The 21,764-nt window shown below is 22.3% G+C and overlaps 8 protein-coding genes across 8 annotated transcripts; 4 read left to right on the forward strand and 4 right to left on the reverse strand.

The window, feature by feature from the left end:
• Positions 1 to 867: 867 nt before the first annotated feature.
• Positions 868 to 2,007, forward strand: PY17X_0205700 (uncharacterized protein; the record flags this gene model as incomplete). The annotated part of the gene is made up of 2 exons (XM_725932.1): positions 868 to 1,004; positions 1,167 to 2,007. The coding sequence occupies 2 exons, from the start codon at positions 868 to 870 to the stop codon at positions 2,005 to 2,007; spliced, it is 978 nt and encodes a 325-aa protein (XP_731025.1).
• Positions 2,008 to 2,571: 564 nt separating this feature from the next.
• Positions 2,572 to 3,297, forward strand: PY17X_0205800 (cleavage and polyadenylation specificity factor subunit 5, putative; the record flags this gene model as incomplete). Its single annotated transcript, XM_022957936.1, has 1 exon — positions 2,572 to 3,297. One exon carries the CDS (start codon positions 2,572 to 2,574, stop codon positions 3,295 to 3,297), a length of 726 nt encoding a protein of 241 aa, XP_022811344.1.
• A 116-nt stretch (positions 3,298 to 3,413) lies between these two features.
• On the reverse strand, positions 3,414 to 6,750 carry PY17X_0205900 (LCCL domain-containing protein, putative; the record flags this gene model as incomplete). Its single annotated transcript, XM_022957937.1, has 2 exons — positions 3,414 to 6,340; positions 6,537 to 6,750. The coding sequence occupies 2 exons, from the start codon at positions 6,748 to 6,750 to the stop codon at positions 3,414 to 3,416; spliced, it is 3,141 nt and encodes a 1,046-aa protein (XP_022811345.1).
• A 1,386-nt stretch (positions 6,751 to 8,136) lies between these two features.
• Positions 8,137 to 8,805, reverse strand: PY17X_0206000 (photosensitized INA-labeled protein PHIL1, putative; the record flags this gene model as incomplete). The annotated part of the gene is made up of 1 exon (XM_720387.2): positions 8,137 to 8,805. The coding sequence occupies one exon, from the start codon at positions 8,803 to 8,805 to the stop codon at positions 8,137 to 8,139; it is 669 nt and encodes a 222-aa protein (XP_725480.2).
• Positions 8,806 to 10,759: 1,954 nt separating this feature from the next.
• Positions 10,760 to 13,190, reverse strand: PY17X_0206100 (mitochondrial carrier protein, putative; the record flags this gene model as incomplete). Its single annotated transcript, XM_022957938.1, has 11 exons — positions 10,760 to 10,834; positions 10,924 to 10,977; positions 11,064 to 11,117; positions 11,226 to 11,296; positions 11,422 to 11,601; positions 11,736 to 12,041; positions 12,201 to 12,256; positions 12,409 to 12,479; positions 12,636 to 12,767; positions 12,975 to 13,042; positions 13,175 to 13,190. The coding sequence occupies 11 exons, from the start codon at positions 13,188 to 13,190 to the stop codon at positions 10,760 to 10,762; spliced, it is 1,083 nt and encodes a 360-aa protein (XP_022811346.1).
• A 1,291-nt stretch (positions 13,191 to 14,481) lies between these two features.
• On the forward strand, positions 14,482 to 17,850 carry PY17X_0206200 (secreted ookinete protein, putative; the record flags this gene model as incomplete). The annotated part of the gene is made up of 4 exons (XM_022957939.1): positions 14,482 to 17,043; positions 17,287 to 17,470; positions 17,634 to 17,715; positions 17,808 to 17,850. 4 exons carry the CDS (start codon positions 14,482 to 14,484, stop codon positions 17,848 to 17,850), a joined length of 2,871 nt encoding a protein of 956 aa, XP_022811347.1.
• A 538-nt stretch (positions 17,851 to 18,388) lies between these two features.
• PY17X_0206300 (conserved protein, unknown function) lies at positions 18,389 to 20,292 on the forward strand (the record flags this gene model as incomplete). The annotated part of the gene is made up of 6 exons (XM_022957940.1): positions 18,389 to 18,640; positions 18,969 to 19,158; positions 19,234 to 19,396; positions 19,622 to 19,751; positions 19,986 to 20,060; positions 20,197 to 20,292. The coding sequence occupies 6 exons, from the start codon at positions 18,389 to 18,391 to the stop codon at positions 20,290 to 20,292; spliced, it is 906 nt and encodes a 301-aa protein (XP_022811348.1).
• A 639-nt stretch (positions 20,293 to 20,931) lies between these two features.
• PY17X_0206400 (uncharacterized protein) lies at positions 20,932 to 21,486 on the reverse strand (the record flags this gene model as incomplete). The annotated part of the gene is made up of 1 exon (XM_720753.1): positions 20,932 to 21,486. The coding sequence occupies one exon, from the start codon at positions 21,484 to 21,486 to the stop codon at positions 20,932 to 20,934; it is 555 nt and encodes a 184-aa protein (XP_725846.1).
• Positions 21,487 to 21,764: the final 278 nt, after the last annotated feature.

Consider the following 21,764-nt stretch of genomic DNA (forward strand, 5'->3'; position numbering starts at 1 on the left):
TTTTTCATATAATTAATATATTTCCGTATACATTATAAAATTCTATTAAATTATTAATTTTTTTTGACTTTTCGAATTTGTACATATTTCCTGCATTATTATTTATTCATTATATTGCCTACTCTTCGTCCGCATTCTATTTTTATTCTAATTTTCTCATAACGCACTAACAAAATTAAAGAGCAATTGCTAGACAAAAAAAATATGTATTTTTATGACAAATCTAGCCATATAATTTAGTTCTTATTAGAAATGTCGGCATTTTAAATGTAGTAATAATAGAGGAATGAAAAAAAAATTAGCAAAAATATAAAATAAAGCTAAATGAGATATGCGCATATATTTTGATGTACAACATAAAAATGGAGCACACATTAAAAACCTTTTTTTGTGACAATTTAGTTTTCATCATGTTACACTTTTGCTTAAGTTATTGCCTAAAATATTGCCTAAATTATTGCTTACATTTCTCCAAATTTACATGCACCTTTTAAATTTAAAACAACTCTGTACATTGAGATTAACAAAATATGTACATACAGGTAATACACACACACATATATATGTATCAAATTATTACTTAATACTTATTTTAAAAAAAATGTGTGCATATTTTTATTTTTCGTGATAAATGAGAACAATATTATAAGCATAGGAAGAAAATCCAAAAAAGGTAATAAACAAGACGGCCAAATTAAAAGGAACTAATCAGTATAAGTAGCGAAATTAAAAAACATCACATTTCCCAAAAATATATGAACAGTTCAGGCAAATTAAAAAAAAAAAAAAAAAAATCCCCCCAAATAATCCAAATTTAGCAAAGTGGGATAAATAGCTAACCAAAATTAATTTAAAAAAAAAAAAAAAATGGGGACTAATGTAATTATAAAAACAAATGAAAATGGAATTTTTCGAATAATCGATAATATTAGGAATTATCCACAAACCCCTGTTTTCACAGTAGAAAATAAATTTCCTATTTTGAATTATTTCACATTTTCATGGTTAGCAAATAATTATTCTTTTCATAATTTAAGAAAATAAAAAGTAAATATATGTTTCGTATTGTAAAGTCTATGTAACTGTGATGTTGTGGGAGCAAATTTATATATACCCAAATTTATATATACCCAATTTTCCATTTATTTTACTTTTGGTTATTTTAGGGAAAGACAATTTACCCCTTTTGGGTTTATTAAATTTGTACATGAAAAATATTTTATCGCCCCAGCTTTTGTATTGATATATATATTAATTTGTAAATATGGTCATGTATTTATGAGGAATAAAAAAGAAATAAAACTAAAGTGGATAATAATAATATGGAATTTTTTATTATTTTGTTTTAACATTATAGTAACTATTAAATTATTACCAGTATTTATTTATATAATAAATAATTATACAATAAATGGTTTATTAACAATCCCTCCAATTTATGTGTGTGGTTTTGGGTCTGTTGGATTATGGATATTTTTATTTATTATATCGAAATATATTGAATTAGTTGATACAATATTTTTAATTTTAAAAAAAAAAAAAATAACATTATTACATTGGTATCATCATTCAACTGTTTTATTATACACATGGGATACATATTTTGTTGAATTACCAGCTGGATTTATTTTTATATTAACAAATGCATTTGTTCATACAATTATGTATTTTTATTATTTTTTAGCTACAATATATAATAAACCATTGAAATGGAATATTTTAGTTACAATTATTCAAATTATACAAATGATATGTGGTATATTATTGACTATATATTGTTTATATATATCTTATATTTATAAATATAGTAATAATTGGAATGCTAATTTAATTCAAGAATTAAAAAATAATTATTCTTTTCAGCATGGCCATTATATATCTATAAAAAATATATTTTTTGCATGTCTCATGTATTTATCTTATCTTTATTTATTTATCATGTATTTTATAAATAGGTATACTTCTGGTATGCAAAGAAATTCTTTATTTCAAAAAAAAAAAACTTGATATATGATTGTGTCAAATTTGTTTGCCGAGTATAGTTGGCATATCTGCCTATCCACGTTTGTTTCTCGCTTTTATTTTTTCTCCTCATTTTTTCTCATTTTTTTTTATTTCTATTTTTTCCGCCGAATTAACGTGTTGCTACATTGTTATCGCACATCAAAAAAAAATGCAATCACCCAACTTGCGAATAAAAATAAACATTTAAATTTATAAAAAATGTATATCCAATATTATGAACACATGGATGAAATGTGCACGCTTAAAATTATTATAATTATCCCTGAAAAATATAAAGCTCTTATTAATGAATGGAAATACTAAGTGTTTGTTTTTACAATTGAATCCGTTCCCTTTAAAAAGGTGCCTCTCAAAATATTACTTTTTTTTTAAGTATTTTTTTTAAAAATATATTTCTACTTAAAATTTTTTTTTTTTTTTTTTTTTTTAAAATATATTTCTACTTAAATTTTTTTTTTTTTTTTTTTTTTTTTTTTTTTTTTTTTTATTCAAAATATGAACCCTTTTAAACAAGATTGGATTATCATATTTTCTCTACTAAACTAAATGGCAACATCAAATGCAAATCAAGGAATTGGCATAATTAATGCAAATGTTGGAACTAAAGAAAATAAGCCCGAATGGTTATTATATTCTCAAGATAGTTATGAATTTAATATAGATGAAAAATTAAAAAAAAAATTTATAATAGATACTGAAAAATATAAAAAAAGAATAAGTTCTTATAATAAGAGTGGTATTAGAAATACTGTAATAGCCATTTTATTATGTCATCGACATGAATATCCTCATTTATTATTATTACAAAATTTATTGACTCAAGAATATTATTTTTTAGGAGGCAAATATAATTCATGGGAAAAACCAAGAGATGTTTTAAAAAAAAAATTACAAAAATATATTAATAAAATTCAAGATATACATTTTTCTGTTAATAAATTAAATATAAATGATCATACTGGAAATATAAAAAATAAAGATGAAATGTTTGATATAGGAGAATTCTTAGGAGAATGGTGGAGAACACAATATGATTCTATATATTTATCTTATTTGCCTGCTCATATAACACGTCCTAAAGAATGTGCAAGATTATATCAAGTTACTATTTCCGATAAATGTATATTTCATCTTCCCCCTGGTTTTACTTTAAAAGCAATACCATTATTTGATTTAAACAATTGTGGAATTGCAATTAGTGGCTTATCTAGCATATTATCACGTTTTAAATTATCTTTCATGGTTCAAGATCAAAATGACAATCTTTCTTAACTAGCCAAATTATTGTTATAAATTTGGATTCTATCTTTGCCACGTCACATTCGCTCGTGACAAAAATGACCCATTTAAAATGTCCTAAATGGAAACCAAACTAAAATTTCATTCCATCAGTTTTTTATAATTTGTATCGAAAGTATAGTTGTTTGAGAATTTCCACATGAATATTGTGATTCTAAACAAGTAGATGTTAATATAAGTTTGTTATCATTTATTTGTACATTTTTAGTAGCTACATAATATTCATTTAATTTTAATTCGACATTTTTAATTATCGAAATTCCATTGACTTCTAGAAAATTTTTTTGAATAGAATCAAAATATATATTTCCTATAAGAATTTGAATTAAATAATTTCCATTTTCATATATTTTAAATGTCCAATAATTTGATTCACATGTTAGTTTGCTTACACATTGTTCATTTGTAGATGCAGGTGGAAAAACAATACCATCTGAATACATTATATTATGAAAGAAATAATTTATGGGTTCTATTTTATTTTTAACATCTTGAAAATTTACATTATTTATTACATTTCTTTTATTCCCTTTTAATTCTAATGAAATGTTAGAATCTACTTTTCTTTTCCAACCATATCCAAAATTACCATAATCAATAAACATATCTCCTGAATCTACTAAAAATTTATTAGGAATTTTTAAATCATCTTTATTTTTAAATACAATTGAATAGCTATTTGGTATAGAATAATATAAAGATGATAAATTATTCATTTTTGTAGAAACAATTTGAGATATTGTAAATGATAAAATTTCATTTTGTTCTTCTATATGTTTATTTATAGATAATACATTATTTTGTAACTTTCCGATAAAATCTGATCCATATAATTCTTTTATTAACAGTAAAAATTTACATTCTTTTTCATAATTATTAACATCTTTGTCATTCACATTTTTTAAACAAACACCTGAATGAACTGCTGCTTTACAAATTGGTGATTCTAAAGAATAGAAATCGGATCCATATATATTTTTATTACTTGATTCTGCATTTTGAATACAATTATATGGACATGAAACAATAAATTTGTCTCCATAAATTAAAGGATTAATATCTGGAATATCATTTAAAGTATTATCACAATCTACTACATCTATTATGGCATGATGATTCATATATTCGTTATCTATTATGTTACATGAATTTCCAATTAATTCAAATGATCCACCAGTTTCTAAATGATTAACAAACATATCACGTATTTCTATTTTTACAGATGTAGTAATAATTGAGTGTTCAAACTTTTTTGTATTGTATTCTATATTAGATGTATAAAAAATAGGAACTAAAATTTTGGTGTCATCAAAATGTAATAAAATTTCAGAAGGCCATGTTAATATATTATCTTGTGGTTTGAATCGAAATTTATTTATTTGAACAGGTTTTTTAAAATATATTGTTATATATTCACCTATTGATCCATTTGCTGTTTTCCAAATATTATGTTTTTTATCTATATGATAAATATTAAGACCAGACATACAATTATATTTTTTAGATATACTTGATGATTCTACACATTCTTTAAAATTGTTATTTTCTGGAGATGATAATATTTCTTCTTCTCCACTACATATTGTTGGTAAAATTTTTCTTTTTTGTAAAAATAATAAAAATGGTATATTTTTTTTATTTTGAAAATTAATATATGTTTTATTTTTTAGTGGAATAAACCATATTTTTAATTTGTTTTTTTCTTTACTTTTTATATTTAATAAATCTATTATATCGTTTGTATTTTGAATTTTAATAATAGATTCATTTATCCATACTAATGGAAATTCTTTATCAATTGGAGATGCAATATACAAATTGGAATTTCCACTTACTTCTAATGAAAAGGAATCAAATTTGGGTTCTATAAAAGTTCTTAATAGATGTAAATCATTGTATCTCATTTTATTCGAAATATTTTCAATTATCCAATCTGTTTCATTTTTGTATGCCATCTCATTTACATCTAACAATCCAATCTCAAATAATTCAGGATCAACTGACGAAAATCTGGAATTAGAAATAAAATTTTCACTATATAAATAATTTGATCCAATTTCTTGTTCATTTATTCTACTAGATTTCCATAATAATTTAAAATAAGATGATTCTCCTTTTTCATATTTTAAATTAGATAAATGAGAAATCTCAATAATTATTTTATTTTTTTCTCCACCTATTAATTCAATAGGACTAGATATTCTCTTTGATGTGTTATTTATTTCATTGTCTATTTTATATCGAAATTTATTGTCTTCATCATTTGTTTCACTTTTTATTTCATTCACATTGTTATTATTATTTATATGTCGAATTATTTCGTTAAAACCTTTTATAATAACAATTTTATTATTTATTAATATACGAACAGAACAATCAGTATCTACTATAATTGTATATATTCCACTAACTGGAGCTAACAAATATCCTGTATATCTAATAGAATATTTATAAGAAGATATTAAATTTGGAGATGGAGATTTATTATTATATATAAAATTTATATCTTTTATTATTTTTGAAATTATTGGCATTCCCTCAAAAAACGGATTACTAAAATACGAAGCTTTTAATCCATCTGTAATTGATTCATTTTCATATCCTTTTACATTTTCACATATTTCATCTGATTTTTTTAAATTTTCTTTTTCTTTTTTTATATCTTCATCTATCTTTTTAATTATCTTTTTACTATTTTCTAATTCATTTGAATTATATTCTATTTTATTTATAGAATCAGAACTTTTTTTAATCCAATCATTTATTTTGTTAATTCGAGAATTTATTAGTTCATGTTTATTACCACACAATAAATCATATTTATTTACCATACTATTTATTCGCATTTTTAAACTATTTAATCTATCATTTAATCTATCTGCTTCTAAAGATTTACCTTCGAACATTCTCTTTGCATCTATTCTTATTTTATCATAGTTTATTACACCTGCACAATAATCCCAGTCTCTTTCTCCTTTTCCCAAAAGCTGCACTTCGACATAGCACCACTCTCTCCCTAGAAAAAAAAAAAAAAAAATTATCCAAATGAGGAAAAATTTTCCAAATGAAAAAAACTAGCCAAATGAAAAAAAAACTAGCCAAATAAAAAAAACTAGCCAAATGAAGAAAAAATAGTCAAATAAAAAAAAACTAGCCAAATGAAGCATAACTAGCCAAACAAAAAAAAGGTACCGAAACAAATATGTACATACCGGTGGTCCCATCAGGAGATGTTGTATTTGCGCAATCAGTGTATGTTTGATCATCATGTAAAAATGCAGCAGAGCAAAGTCTTCCATCCAATGTTTTTCTATGCTGTTGTCTAAATTCTGTTATTTTTTCTAACGAATTCCCTTGTTCTTTTGAATATATTAAAATGGATGTAATAACCCAAAAAATGAATATTATACAATCCAATCTTTTCATAACGACTTGTTTAAAATAGAATGAAAAATGTTTGGAAGTAAAAAAATTAGTATTATAAATATAAATACAATAAAAAATATAACAAATATAAATAAATAAAATACAAATATAAATATATCACTATACTTTTCTCTTTTGTAAGTATAATTCTCATCCATACTACACACACTATACCAATAAATGCACACACGCACAGATATATATATATATATACCAACTATTGTACAATTAGCATATTTTTTATATTATATATTCTTAATTTTTTTTTGGCATTGATCGAAAAAATATCATAAAGTATAAACTTAAAAAATTTCTATAATTACATTTTTTTAAATGTGTCTTATTATGATCAGAACATATTTCAACAATAATTTTTCAGTACCTTCAATCAAAATACAATAACAAATAAAAATAACTATTTTTCAAACGATGGATATTTGTATTGCTATTTCTAAATTACGATGTTGTAACAACATATAAAGGATTCAAATTATTTTATTATGGACAAGAAACAAATTTATTATTAAAAAAAATTGAATAATCTCACTCAATCTCTTACATTGTATATGCTTAAGTCATTTTTTCTTTTTAATGCTAAAATATTGTCGTTTCCGCTAGTTATATTTATTATTTTTGTGCACATACACACATATAAGTCATCTATAACAACACACTGTATATACACAAACATATTTTTTTAATTACATTGTGCATTTAACAAATATCAAATTTGTTTTTATTTATTTTATTCTATATTCTTTCAATAAGTTGGAAAATCATCGAAATTTTTTTTTTTCAATTCTTCTAACGGGACCTAATTAAAAATTTACCATTTAGTTCAGGGTTTAATCAAAATTTTAATTGAAAAAGGTTATAAAAAATGTGTTAATTTGTTTTTTTTCCTTTTTAATTCAAATGAAGCCAATAAAAAAAAAAAAAAAAAAAAACATATAACTTTTAAAATGGACTTATATACATATGCACACAAAAAACATATGTACAACTTTCATAAAATATGTATAACACTACAAAAAAGAAAATATACTTAATTTTGTAAATGCTTTAAAGACAGTAAATAACAATAAAAAATATATATCTTATGCGGATTTGTTACGAACATGTATATATATAGTTATGCATTTTAAACATTGCAAATATAGTCAAGGATAAACAAATATGACAATATAAGATATACATTTCCCGTGTATGCACGAATATTGTTTTACTTATTTTTATGCAAAAGTTGGGAAATATACACAAATACACTCATTAGTTTAATTATGTATTTAATTATCCATTCATAATAGGCGAATTTATATATGGCATAAAATGAGCAATGTCAAAAGGACAAAAACAAATTTCTATGACAATAAAAAAAAAATAAAATTACATATTATCTTTAGGGCATTCTTGATCAAAATTAAAAACGGTTTTAACTTGTCCTTCATCATAATATTTAGTAACTTCATATGGTTTGAATTGTTCTTCAAAGTCAGTGCATTCACATGGATCTACCCTAGTAATAAATGCGTTACTCCATTCTGAGTTTGCTTCACCCTTTACTCTTCTTCGAAATACATTAGGAGATGTCTTAATAGGTATACATTGGAAAGCATTGTTATAAGCAAATAAAGCATTTGAAACAGCTAAAACACCTGGGTCAATTCCAGTTTGCATTTCAGGTACATACTCATTACCATTTAAACATATTAATGGTTGGTGCATAGCATTTGGGTTGGGACGTTCTATCATTCTATATTGATCATCTTGATATTGTGAACAATTATCATTATTATAAAATTGTGGGTGATTTTCATAACCCTCAGAACTCATACCTGTATTATCATATATATTTTCGTGTGACATATTCATTTTTAAATTTATATTTTGTGATGTTTCATATAAGTTCGGGGGAAATTTTGTACACGTCAAATTTGAGTTGGCGTAAATTTGTTCGGAAGGAAAAATTATACTGTTATAAGATAAAAAATCTATATCCTTAATAGTTTCTTTTTTTTCAAAACTATATCTTTTTCTCGATGTTGAAAAAAGCATCTAAAGTTTAAAATTATTTTAGAAAATATTAATTTTTTTTATATATTTTTATTTATATATAATATTTATTTATATATAATACTTATTTATTTATACTTTATAATAGTAAAATTAATTCATTTTTTTTTTTTTTAATTTACAATATAATAAATTATTTACATGTAATTATAAATAAAAAGGTTAGTTGCTTGTTCATAATTATATATATATAAGTTTACGAAAAAAAAAAAAAAATAGCTAGTACATGTTAATAAAATTATGCGCACATATGTGTGTGTGTGTGTGGTTGCGTACAAATTGCCTTACAACATAGTTACATAAGTATATATATATAGTTGTTGTTTTTAATTTTTTTTTTTTTTTTAATATATATTTTACTAATTTTGTTTTCCAATAATTAATATTAATTCATATTGTTATTTTTTTATTTTTTTTAATATATTTCTTAAAATGACATATTAAATTGGGAAAACAATAAATAAATTAATTATTTCAAATTTTATTAAAATTTGTTACGATTAATATATATTTTTATGTTTAAACACACCTTGAAAGAAAATAAGTTAGAGGGTAAGGCAAGTAAGCTATTTTGTTAATACACTCAAATGGTGCAATATTCTTTAATTCCCACAAGAAAGTATATTATAAATAAATATATGATATACTTGATCGTTGTAAGTTCTACAAATTAATAAAATTATAATAACACACGTATAATTCGTGTTTATAATTTTATATGGTAAATTAATTTCTCAACTTTGATACCTAAAAATTAAAAAAGGGAAATAACAAGCGAAAATATCGCGCTTTTCAATTGGCTCTATAAAAAATTATTGCTAAAATGGATAGTTATGTATAATTCATAACATTGGGAAGAGTAAATATTTGAATTTTTAAAAGAGATGGCTGAAAATGTGAACAGATCGGGGAATGAAATGGTATTATTACTACTATTGTGTATGATTACGATTGTGTTATTATTACTACTGTATTATTATTACTACTGTATTATTATTACTATTATTTTTTTTATTTATTTTGACATTCATAAAAATTGTTATTTCACAAACGATATAAATCCATGTGTTGCTTATTTATGTGCTAATCAAATTAAGAATTATAATTAAAAAATATTAAAGACAAAAAAAACAGCATAAAAAGTCATACAAAAAGTTAGCTGTGTGAAAAAAAAGCTATACACACATTTTCATTTTTTTACATGCACATTGTACATATAATTTTTTTTATATAGTCATTAAAAAAAAAAAACGACAATAAATTTTTATTCATACTAAAATTTGCTAAATATCTAGCGAATTTAAAAATTAATTTATGTATGGGAATATATATAAGTAAAATTATTTTAACATAATATAAATATAGTAATTCACTATTTATTTGATTAAAAAATGGAGAAACTTATGTTTTATTATATAAATTATTGACATAGTATGCATGATTGTGTAGTCTAACTTATTTTATTTGAGAATTTACACCATTTAGTTAATGCATATACAACAAAAATAAGACACGAAAAAAAAAAATATGTACGTGCATATAATTGTTTAAATATGCAATGAATTTTATGACAATGTCAGGTAAATATTATTGGACATGAGTAAAATTAATAAATATAATAATTTTTCATGAATTATAAAAGGGTTATTAAAAACACATAAATATTTGTCTTTCTATCTTTATGCATATAGAGAGAAAAATGAGTGAGGGTGATATGCTTATTTTATTTTTATATTCAAAAAACAATTTAATAAGCTTTTAATATGTATTAGTTTGGAAAAAAAAAATATTTAACGCAAATGCATACTTATGCGAAGCGACAGAAAAAATAAAATGATGTTTTTAATAAAACAAAAATATGTACATACATAATGATTATCATATGCATCCTTTCGTTTGTTAATTAAAGTAAAATTCAAAAAAAAATATATTTTTCTTAAACATATTCGTCTGGTTCCTGATCAACTAATTCATCGTTTTTTGAGGTATCTTTTGGCATTAAAGCAATAATCTGCATAAGTCAAAATAAAAAATATTTAAAGACATGTGTGTATATATTTATATTTATATGAATACGTATATGTTATTGTATTTTATTACTATTAGTTGAATTCCTGCTACTGCTAGCCCGACAGAAACATTGGATAGATGACTCTGATTATGGGAAAAAAAACACGGTATATATAGAACCTATTTATATTCATATACGATGTAATAATTTATATGAAAACTATGTTTACCTTCCAGTGAAAATTACAAAAAAACTGGCTAAATGTCGTATTTCTACAAAGGGTCTTATAATGAAAAAAAAAAAAACAAAAAAAAAACATAAAAAATAAATATAGATAAATATCTATACGTGTGTAACAATGTGATTAATTAGTTTTTTTTAATATTGGTACCGGTATATATGATTGAGATCTGTCTAGTATTGAATAGTGAATATAAGGGGCCATTATTGTATTTAAGCATGCTAAAAAGGGTATTATAAAATAATAAAAGGATTGTATAATGGAATAAAAATAAACTAATTTTTTTTTTTGCATTAATTATTCATATATATTTTGTAACGGGTTATATATATATATTTAAACTAACTTGATAAAACTACTTTAATTGTAAGAACCTTGTCATATGAACAATTATTTGAAAATGTTTTATATAAAAAACAATTCAGGAACTTATCAACAGATTGTATTATTAAATAGTTATTTATTCCTCGAAAAAATCCATACATTCCATCATAAACATATGTAAAATGAATTATATTTTTTAGGTCTGAAAAAGGGGAAAATGAATATACATATTTATGGATGTATATATTAATTAACATAAAAATAGAGGATTAAATTTTGGGGTATTTCCATTTTTATTTCTATCATAATTATATAAAGATATGTGTATCATATTACTTTGCAGTAAGGATTTTGTATGATCTTCAAAAATAATTAATTTTGTTGAAATGTTTAATAGAGGGTATGATATTATACAGCTAAGATATTCATAAAAAGTGTGATAAAATGACAAATAGAAATTGTCTTTTTTTTTTTTTTTTTTTACAAAATAATTTTCATCTTTTACAAAAATCATATGTTTAACAATATTAAAGTTTATTTTATCGCCAATGAAATTATTTGAATTTTCTTTTTCATTAAGAAATCGACTTTCACGAATTGCTATATTTTTCTTATCGATTGTATCTTTTTTTTTATTATTTCCTAAAAAAAAAAATAAACAGAAAATAAAAATTAGCTATAACAACCTCAAAAAAACAAAACTGTTATTTTACATTCTTATTTAATTTTATCATATAAAAAATAAAAGCAAATAAAATTAATTATAGGCCAAATAAAGTAGCTTCTTTTTTGTTATCGTACTTATTTTTCGAAATATATAAAAGTGAATATTCTCCAAAAAATAATATATTGATTTTCTGTAAAAATAAGTTAAAGTTCATATGTACATACATACATACATACACACACACACATATATATATTATATATATATATATATATATATATATATTATATATATGGGTAGATAATATGAAATATAATTTGAATGAAATTTTCGTTATTTTACTTTGATATTAGATGAGCCAGCATGGGAACCAAACCACTATATAGTCCCGTTACCCCTTCATTATTATAAATCTGAAAAAAATAAAATAAAACTTTCAAATGTAAAATAATAAAAAACTTCACTTGGTACGTTATACCATTTGGACAAATAACAATTTTTTTTTTTTTTTTTTTTTTTTTTTTTTTTTTTAATAATCATTTTTCGTAATAAAAAAAAATATTCATTACCTGTTGCAAACTGTTGATAATATAAATAATATATGTTTTTATATTCAAATTATTGACATGAATTGGCTGGCTGTATTTTATATGATCATTGCTAACATTCAAATATTTGTATAATATGCTTCTACACTGAATCTGAAAAATTTTTAAAATAAAATGTTAACACCATTAAAACTGAGCTATTCATAATATATCCATATTTGCACAAGTTTACAAAAATATATTCGCTATTTATTTTTTATATAGACAAATAATTATACAGCATATGCAACTGTAATTATTCACTAATATATATCCACGAATTTACATATTAATTTACATGTATTAATTTTTTGCTCTAACATTGTATATGGGATAAGAAATTAAATAAAGGGGGGAAATACCTATATCAAATTTTGGTTTCTCGTCATCTATTAAAAAAAGCATATATACATTTAGATCGTAATAATGTCGCTAAATTTATGAACAAGTCATGTGAAAAACACACCATGCATAATATCCAAATATGAATAATGTGAGGATTGTGCCGGCTTTTAACTTACATTTTTGTATTAGCATTTTATGAGCAATTCTATGTTTTATGTATTTTCTAAGGATGTTTTATAGGGGGTTGTTTTTGATTATTATTGCTTCGTCTTCTTTTTTTAGCGTTTTTTTAATTAAACATATATTCAAAAAAAGTTATATGAATTTAAGAAGGTTGCAGAAAAAGATATTATAAAAATTAATAATAAAAAAAAAGAGATTCAAATATGCTCATCTTCAATGATATAAGTAAAATGAACAAATGAAAAAAAGCTATTTATGATCATATATATCTTCATATATGTTGTACAAACAATAGCTAGTAAGGATATAAAAATTTATGATATATATATATATGTAATAAATAAACTAAAAATTAAGCAAATTGAACAAACTGTAATACAAATGTATATGCGAGATAATCCCTTTTATTTCGCATATTTTCACGAAATTAAAATGGTAAAAAATATAGAAATTTTGTATTAAATAATAATAAAATGGAAAAGAAAAATATTAAAAAAATATAAATTTATCATACATATATATATATAAACAAAACCTTTAGCTACATTCTTTTTATGTTTCCTTTACTCATTTATTGAAAGGTGTAACAGTTAGTCGTTTTCTATGTATCATAGTTTTTTTGCAATATACAAACTCATGCATAAATTATTTTGTATACTCAATCAAGCATACAAAATAGTTATATAAGGAAATTCTTTGTACATTCTTACCTATACATTTATGCATACAAATAAAAAAAATTATGTATAACCATAATATATATACATTTTTTGCATGACATGTTCATGTATTTTTTGTAAAAATTATTAACAAGTCATATAATAGAAAAAAAAAAACAAAATTTACAAAATATGTAAATCACTATTTTGTGTGTGTTCATGGCGAGTTATTCATATATGTTTTTATTGCAAAATAATATGGAGCATAATACATATATGCGTATTGTATAATAAATACATTTATATATATGCAATGGGTATATATTTGGTTAATCCTATTCTTGTTTATTTAATTATTGTTCTAATTTAATAAAAAAATATTCGAATATTTTTATTTTTTTTCTACAAAAATATACATTGAAAATATGGTTAATTATTTTTAATTCATATATATAGTACAAAAAGGAAAAAATTCAAATATTTTGAGAGTGATAAAATATAAATAAAAAAAATTAAATAAAACGATCAAGTTTAAAATACATAAAGAAAAATATGAAAAGTTAAAAAATTTAAAAAAAAAAAAAAAAAACGAAATCAAAAAACCAAGACGAAGAAATAAAAAAAAGAACAAAAGGGAAAAGATGAAATTTGTTTTTATATTTGCAATTATTATAACAATATTTTCTAGTAAAAACATTAAATGCTTTAATGATATAAATTCAAATGGGAAAAAAAACGTACAAGAGCAAAACAATAATAAGGGGGATGGTAATACTTCGACACAAGAAAATCAAAATGTTGATGAAGTGAATAGCCAAAATAAGGGAAATGTAAAAGAAGGTGAAATTGATGAAATGGATGAAGAACATGCCAAACAATATAACATCGAAATTGACTCAGAACATAATAATAACGAACTTTTCCAAAACGATACAAACTACGTAAGTGATGAAAGCGGAAAAGACTATATTGAGAGAGACCCCTTCTTGTTCAATGATGAACAAATGGATAAAATGAATAACAAAGAAAACATGCATAATAAACCTGAACAAGAAGGACGAAATAGTAAGACTGGAAATGATTTAAAAAAAAACAATAGTAATAATAAAAAAAATTCAAACAAAAAAGAGGATGATGAATATAATAAAGATTTAATACATTTTGAAAAAGAGTTTAGAGAAATTGATGACGATTCAGGCGATAATAGTACAATTGAAGATATTGGTTTAAATTTGAAAAATGATACGGATAAAAATGTGGACAAGTTAGATAAAAATATGAACAAGCTAGATAAAAATGTGAACAAGCTAGATAAAAATATGAACAAGCTAGATAAAAATGTGAACAAGTTAGATAAAAATGTGAACAAGCTAGATAAAAATTATGACCAAGCTAGCCAAAATGGAAATGTGCATAATAAAGATAAACGACAAAGTAAACAAGGGATAAACAAAAATAACAAAAAAAAAGAAAATCATGATTGGAAAAGAAAAGTAAATGGAAAGGAAGATATCCCACATAATCACAAAAACGAAATGTTACTTGGAAAAGAACATGAGTCAATAAAATATTTTTTTGAAATATTAACTGAAATATTTATCATAATAAAATTAGGTATTATGGATAGATATACAAATTATTTAATTCCATTAAAAAATATAATAATTCACAAAACTTTAAATAAAATGGAATTTGTGTGCACAACTATATTATGGTTACATAAGGTAGGTAGTGAACAATATAGAGATACATATGGTTTTATATTAATAATTTTATTTATATTAGCTTTAAAATATATAATAAAACAAACAACTTTTAAGATTAAAAAAAAAACAAAAAATGAAAATGGTGTATTTAAAAATAAAAGTAATGAAAATATATATATTGAAAATTTATTAAAAAGAATTTTATATAAAGTTGAAAGAAAAAATACACTCGAATTTGAAGATAATAATAATATTAATATATTGCAGCATATTTTAGAAAATACTGATAATATATTAATAAATAGTAATATAATAAATAAAGAAAATAAAACTATATATACAGATATGACATCAAATATAAATAATATAGGTGTCTTTACATATGTATCTACACAAGCTTTAAAAAAAATTAACTATAAAACCGATGTTATAATTAATGAATTAACAGGTGGTAGAGCACATGGTTTAGGAGATATTCCGGATGATAATAAAACAGATAGTTATAAAAATTTAACAATGAATGAATATGATGAATATGATATGAATAAAATGAAAGAAAATTTTGTAAATTATAATGAATATGATGAAAATTATGTTAACAATAAATTAGGATATAACATGATAGGGAATCATAACGAATTTTCTGATATTCCTACAAGTTTTATAAAAAAAAATAATAATTATCCTTTTATTAATGAAAATAGTAATATGATCGAAGCAAATAATATGGCCGAAGCAAATAATATGGCCGAAGCAAATAATATGATATATAGCCAAGTTGGTGAGGAAGAAATGAATTATAATATAGGGACGGTAGTAAATAATTTAGGAAATCATATAGATAAAAATATTAATGATAATATAGATGGAAATCATATTATAAGAAATTTAAATAGTTCAAATAAAATTCCTGGGAACCAATCTCCTTATTCAACAGAACATCCAGGAATATATGATGTTATATCTAATTCGAACAAAAATAATACAAATGAATATGAAGAAGATAAAATACATTCTTTTCATTTGAAAAATAATGAAGAAGATAGACAAAATAATTCTCCATTTATTAGTCAATATTTAAAGGGAAACCAAAAAACGGGTTTAATAGAAACCAACATAAATAATTCATTGTTAAATCAGAATGATAAAATAAGCAATAGCAATAATAATGATAGCAATCGCAATAATAATGATAGCAATCGCAATAATAATAATAATAATAGCAGTAGCAATAACGGAACTAACAATTTAGTAAACCCAAACGAAGAAATGGAGAATATTAGTGCACCTCCATATCGATATAGCCAAAACGTTAATAATAACAATATGAGAGATTCAAAAGAACATATAAATAATTATTCTACCAATTTTATGCATAATAAAAAATCATCTGTCCCTTTAAATGAAAATATTTCAATTCGTGACAACATTCAAGAAAATTCTAATTATCTTATTCAGAGTGGGGAATCCAATAGAGAGTCAATAGTACCTGACCTGGTCAGAATAATAATCGAAAAATTAGTGCATGTGTATATATATACATATGTTTATGGATAGGGCTATGTCGGCATGTTGTGACTTTAGAAATTCGTCCCATCGATCATTTGCTAAATTTGTTAATTTGTTAATTTGTTAATTTGTTAATTTGTTAATTTGTTAATTTGTTAATTTGCTAATTTGCTAATTTGCTAAATTTATAATTTTTTTTTTTTTTTTTTTTTTTTTTTTTTTACACTTTAGAATAACGAAGAAATAATGACAAATTCCAATATAATTAGTAACTACGAAAATAGGTCCGAGTTAGTGAATAATAATTTGTCAAATAAAAGTGACCCTTTTTTGAATGAAAGAGAAAATGGAATCAAAAATTTAGAAAATGAAAATTTTGTGAATAAACAGAATACTTTCCCTAACCATGCACCACGTAATGAATATATATTTTTATAAATATTTTACACATATCCATATATTCTGAAATTTTATAATGATAAATAAACAAAACGAAAGAAACACGAAAAAACTATTGCTACATATCCAAAAGGGTTTAGATATATTGTTTGCTTCCTTTTTTTATTTCCTTTTGACAGCTCCTTTTTCATATGTAACCCCACCACAACAATATACCGACAATATATCATCACGAAATAGCAAACATCTAACTCAACGAAAGTAAATATCTTAAATAAATTATATTTATATTTATATACACAACGTATATATTTATATATTCATTTATCTATAAACTTATTTATTACTTTTAGGGAACGACAAGAAATAATTGCAACCAAATCGCCTTTTAATTAATAGTTTAATTGGTTTCCGTATATGATGGTTTTATTTATATTTAATTTTTTGTTTCAGATTATTTTATTATACATAAATTTTTATTGTTATACATGCATATATCCTTAATTTTCAACCAATTTAAAATGACCATTCCGTACATTTATGTCATTGATTATTTAGTATCACATTTTTTAATTTTCTTCATATGTATGTATGTATATATTGTATACATATTGTATACATACATGTGCATACTTATATTTTTGTGTAGTTTCTTTTTTTTGTTTTGCGTATATATTGTATGTATGTATGCATGTATATATATATGCTTATTTTAATTTTTTTTAATTTATGAACACTTTTCATTTTGAATTTGATATCATAACAATTTTTACATAAAACATTTCTATTAATTTTTTATTCTATTTCTTTGAATATATTTATAATCATGAAAGTAATAAAAAAATATGTAAATTTATAATTCAAGAAAAGGTATAAAATTATTACAAAGTCAGGTAATAAAGCATCGATAAAAAGGTGTAGGAAAAAAAAAAAAATGTTTTCAAGGATTAAAATACATTATAGGTATATAACTTTGCGAAAATGTATAAATAAATCTAATATTATAGGAAATCACATTTTTAATATATGTTATATCAATTTTCATAATACAACTAATCATCAAAAAAACGTAAATGAATATTTTGATTATAATGAAGATTATAAATTATTGAAAAGGCTTCAAAACGATGATTTCCACGATGTGCTAGATATAAAGGGTGACCAAAATGTTTTGAAAATAAAAAAGGTACTGATATTTGTATTAACATGTACATAATATATATATGTGTGTGTATATATAGCTAGCTGTAAATTTTTATGTGTCAATAAATTATATATACATTTATATTTATTATTGTATATATATATATATCCATAATTTTCCACTTATATATTATATTTTTGTTTTACAATAACCCACATTTATTCTTGTTAATTATATACACTAAATGAGATTGAGGTTAACACAAACATAATTTAGTTTATGCCAATCTATATATGCCCCAAAGTTTCAGACATATATATTTATTTATTATGACACGATTATCGCTGTTTGTTCATATTTTTCATCACAGAAATATCTTAAATTGCTTAGGGCATATCATCCCGATACCTATATGAAAGAAAAAAATGAAAAAAGAAAAAAAATGAAAGAAGAAATTTTTCTTCAAATATATACTAAATATAAAAACTTTAATAACCAATATGATATGCATAAGACAAACAATTTCGATGAGTCTATATACGAAAATGATGAAGATAAGGGTAATAAAAAAAAAAAAAAAAAAAAAAAAAGTTATCTAGCTAAATCTACATGTTTGTTCATATTTTTTTTTTAAGAAGAAAGATTAGAAAGATATAAACGATATGCTGAAGGGAAAAGAAATGATATTAACACCAAGAACGTTGAAATGTACATTTTAATAACAATTTTATTAATATTCGTTACAGTTTTTTTAATATGTGCATATCTCCCTTTTAATGTGAATCCCACGAGAGAAGAGTATGCAAAAAATAAAAAAAAAAACAACAAAAAAAAAATAATAAAATTAAAAATAATACTTGCAACGTTAAATTGAGTGTGAATTTTTTATTTTTTTAAACTGCATATGAAAAAAAAAGAGATTAAAAAGGTTGTATAATTTTTAGCATATAGACAATTTTACTATTTTTTCTCATTTGGCTACTGCTCTATTATTCCATATGCTATTTTTAATTTTTATTTCAGACTTTGCGAAACTGCTGAAACATATGAAAAAGTGCAAATTGTTCCATGCTTTTACAATCCAGTTATGAAAAGATATGAGTACCTTTCGTCAGAGTATTTTATTCCCCCTACTCCGCAGCAATTATATTATGTTAGTAAAAAATAAAAAAAATAAAAAAAATAATGATAATGATGATGATAATAATGATGATGATAATAATGATAATGATGATGATAATAATGATGATGATAATAATGATGATGATAAAAAATATGAACAGTTCATAAATTTTAGAACATATATATTAACAATTAAAAAAAAAAAATTAATTTTTTATTCCAACACTTATTATGATGCCTCCATTTTTTTAATTTTTTTAAACAGTTTTACAAAAACAACTTCCCCAATTTGGAAATAGAAGAAGATATTCTAAACATGAGACGTTTCGAAATTATAAAGGTAGAAAAATAAATAATGTGTGTGCATATTATTTTGTAATTTAATTTCTTTAATAATTTATTCTTTACTAATTTTACAAGTTAATTATTTATATATGCAAAAGTTTCTTTACGTATATGTATATATAATTTTCTAGTTACCCAAAAACAGAGCGAAGAAATGCAGATTGGTATATGACTTAAAAACAAACGAACTCATATTTTTAAAAAAAAAAATTAAGAAGGAATTATAAAAACATAAAAGGCAAATGAATACAAAAACACATTAAAAAAAAAAGTAACACATGAAATGTAAAGTATTATTATTATTTTATAAAAAAAAAAAAATAAACATAAAATGTAATCAATCAAATGTAAAAAGCTAAGACATGCAAAACAAATCAAATTTAAGAAAATTTTATTTAACCAAATAATAATAAGTGTCACATAGATATTTCCATATTTTGTAATATTTCCATATTTTGCAACACTTCCATATTATTGTAAATTTACTTCAAATAAGGCAACTTGATTATTTGCTTTGAAGACTAAACATACTATAATATGTAAATAGTTTTTTTTTATATGAACAATGTACATACATATATAGATCTCGAATTTATGCGCGCAATACATATATTATATTAAATAGAAACGAATGAAATTCAAATGTGTTTTTGTAAAGCATGACATAATACTTTATTCAAGTTTGTTTTCATTTTTTTCAAATTCCAAAGAGTATGGATAATCGAATTGTCCTACATATACCATTTATTTATTTTTTTATTTATTTTTTTTTTTGTTTATATTCACTCGACTTTTTAATGTTTAAATAATATGAAATCAAATAAAGCTACATAAATATAGCTACATCAATATAACGTTTATCGCTTTTAAGCAGTTTCGTCTGCTACAGCTTCGTTTGCAGCTTCATTTGCAGCTTCTTCTGCAACTTCTTCTGCAGCTTCGTTTACAGCTTCGTTTGCAGCTTCTTCTGCAGCTTCTTTTGCTTCTTCTTTTGCTTCTTCTTTTGCTTCTTCTTTTGCTTCTTCTTTTGTTTCTTCTTCTTTAACTTCTTCTTTTGTTTCTTCTTTTGTTTCTTCTTTAACTTCTTCTTCTTCTTTTGTTTCTTCTTTTGTTTCTTCTTCTTTTTCTTCCTCTTTAGTCTCTTCTTTTTTTTCTTCTACAACTTGTTCTTCTTTAGTTTCATTTTCATTGGCAATTTCAACAGTTTTATTTTCTTCTACTTCTTTTGGAACTTCTTCAACTCTTGCTCTTTTTGTTAAGTTTGTAGATACATCTACAATTTCTGATGCTGAATCAATAATGTTATTTTTACTTTCTTGTACAGTTTCTTCACTAACAACTAGATCTGGAATCTTAGCTTGATGCTTTTCTCCAATATTTATTTTTCCATCAACTTTTGACATATATTTTCTTTTTGCCATTTTATCTTATATGTTTATTTAAATTATACAGAAAAGATGATATAATAAACTATATAATATTTTGTAAAAAAAAAAATTTATGTTTTAATAATTACAAATTGTTATAAGTATATATAATACTAGTTTTATTTTATTTTATATGACTTAAAATGTTTTAAAACAATTAAATTGTATATTTTTTTATATAAATAGTTATAGAAATATTCAAAATCAAAAGCTCTTTTTATATTATATTTATAACTTTTTTAAAAATATTTTAATTATTAATAATATATTTT

This window comes from Plasmodium yoelii (genome assembly GCF_900002385.2).
Source record: "Plasmodium yoelii strain 17X genome assembly, chromosome: 2".
In the NCBI taxonomy this organism is placed as follows: domain Eukaryota; phylum Apicomplexa; class Aconoidasida; order Haemosporida; family Plasmodiidae; genus Plasmodium; species Plasmodium yoelii.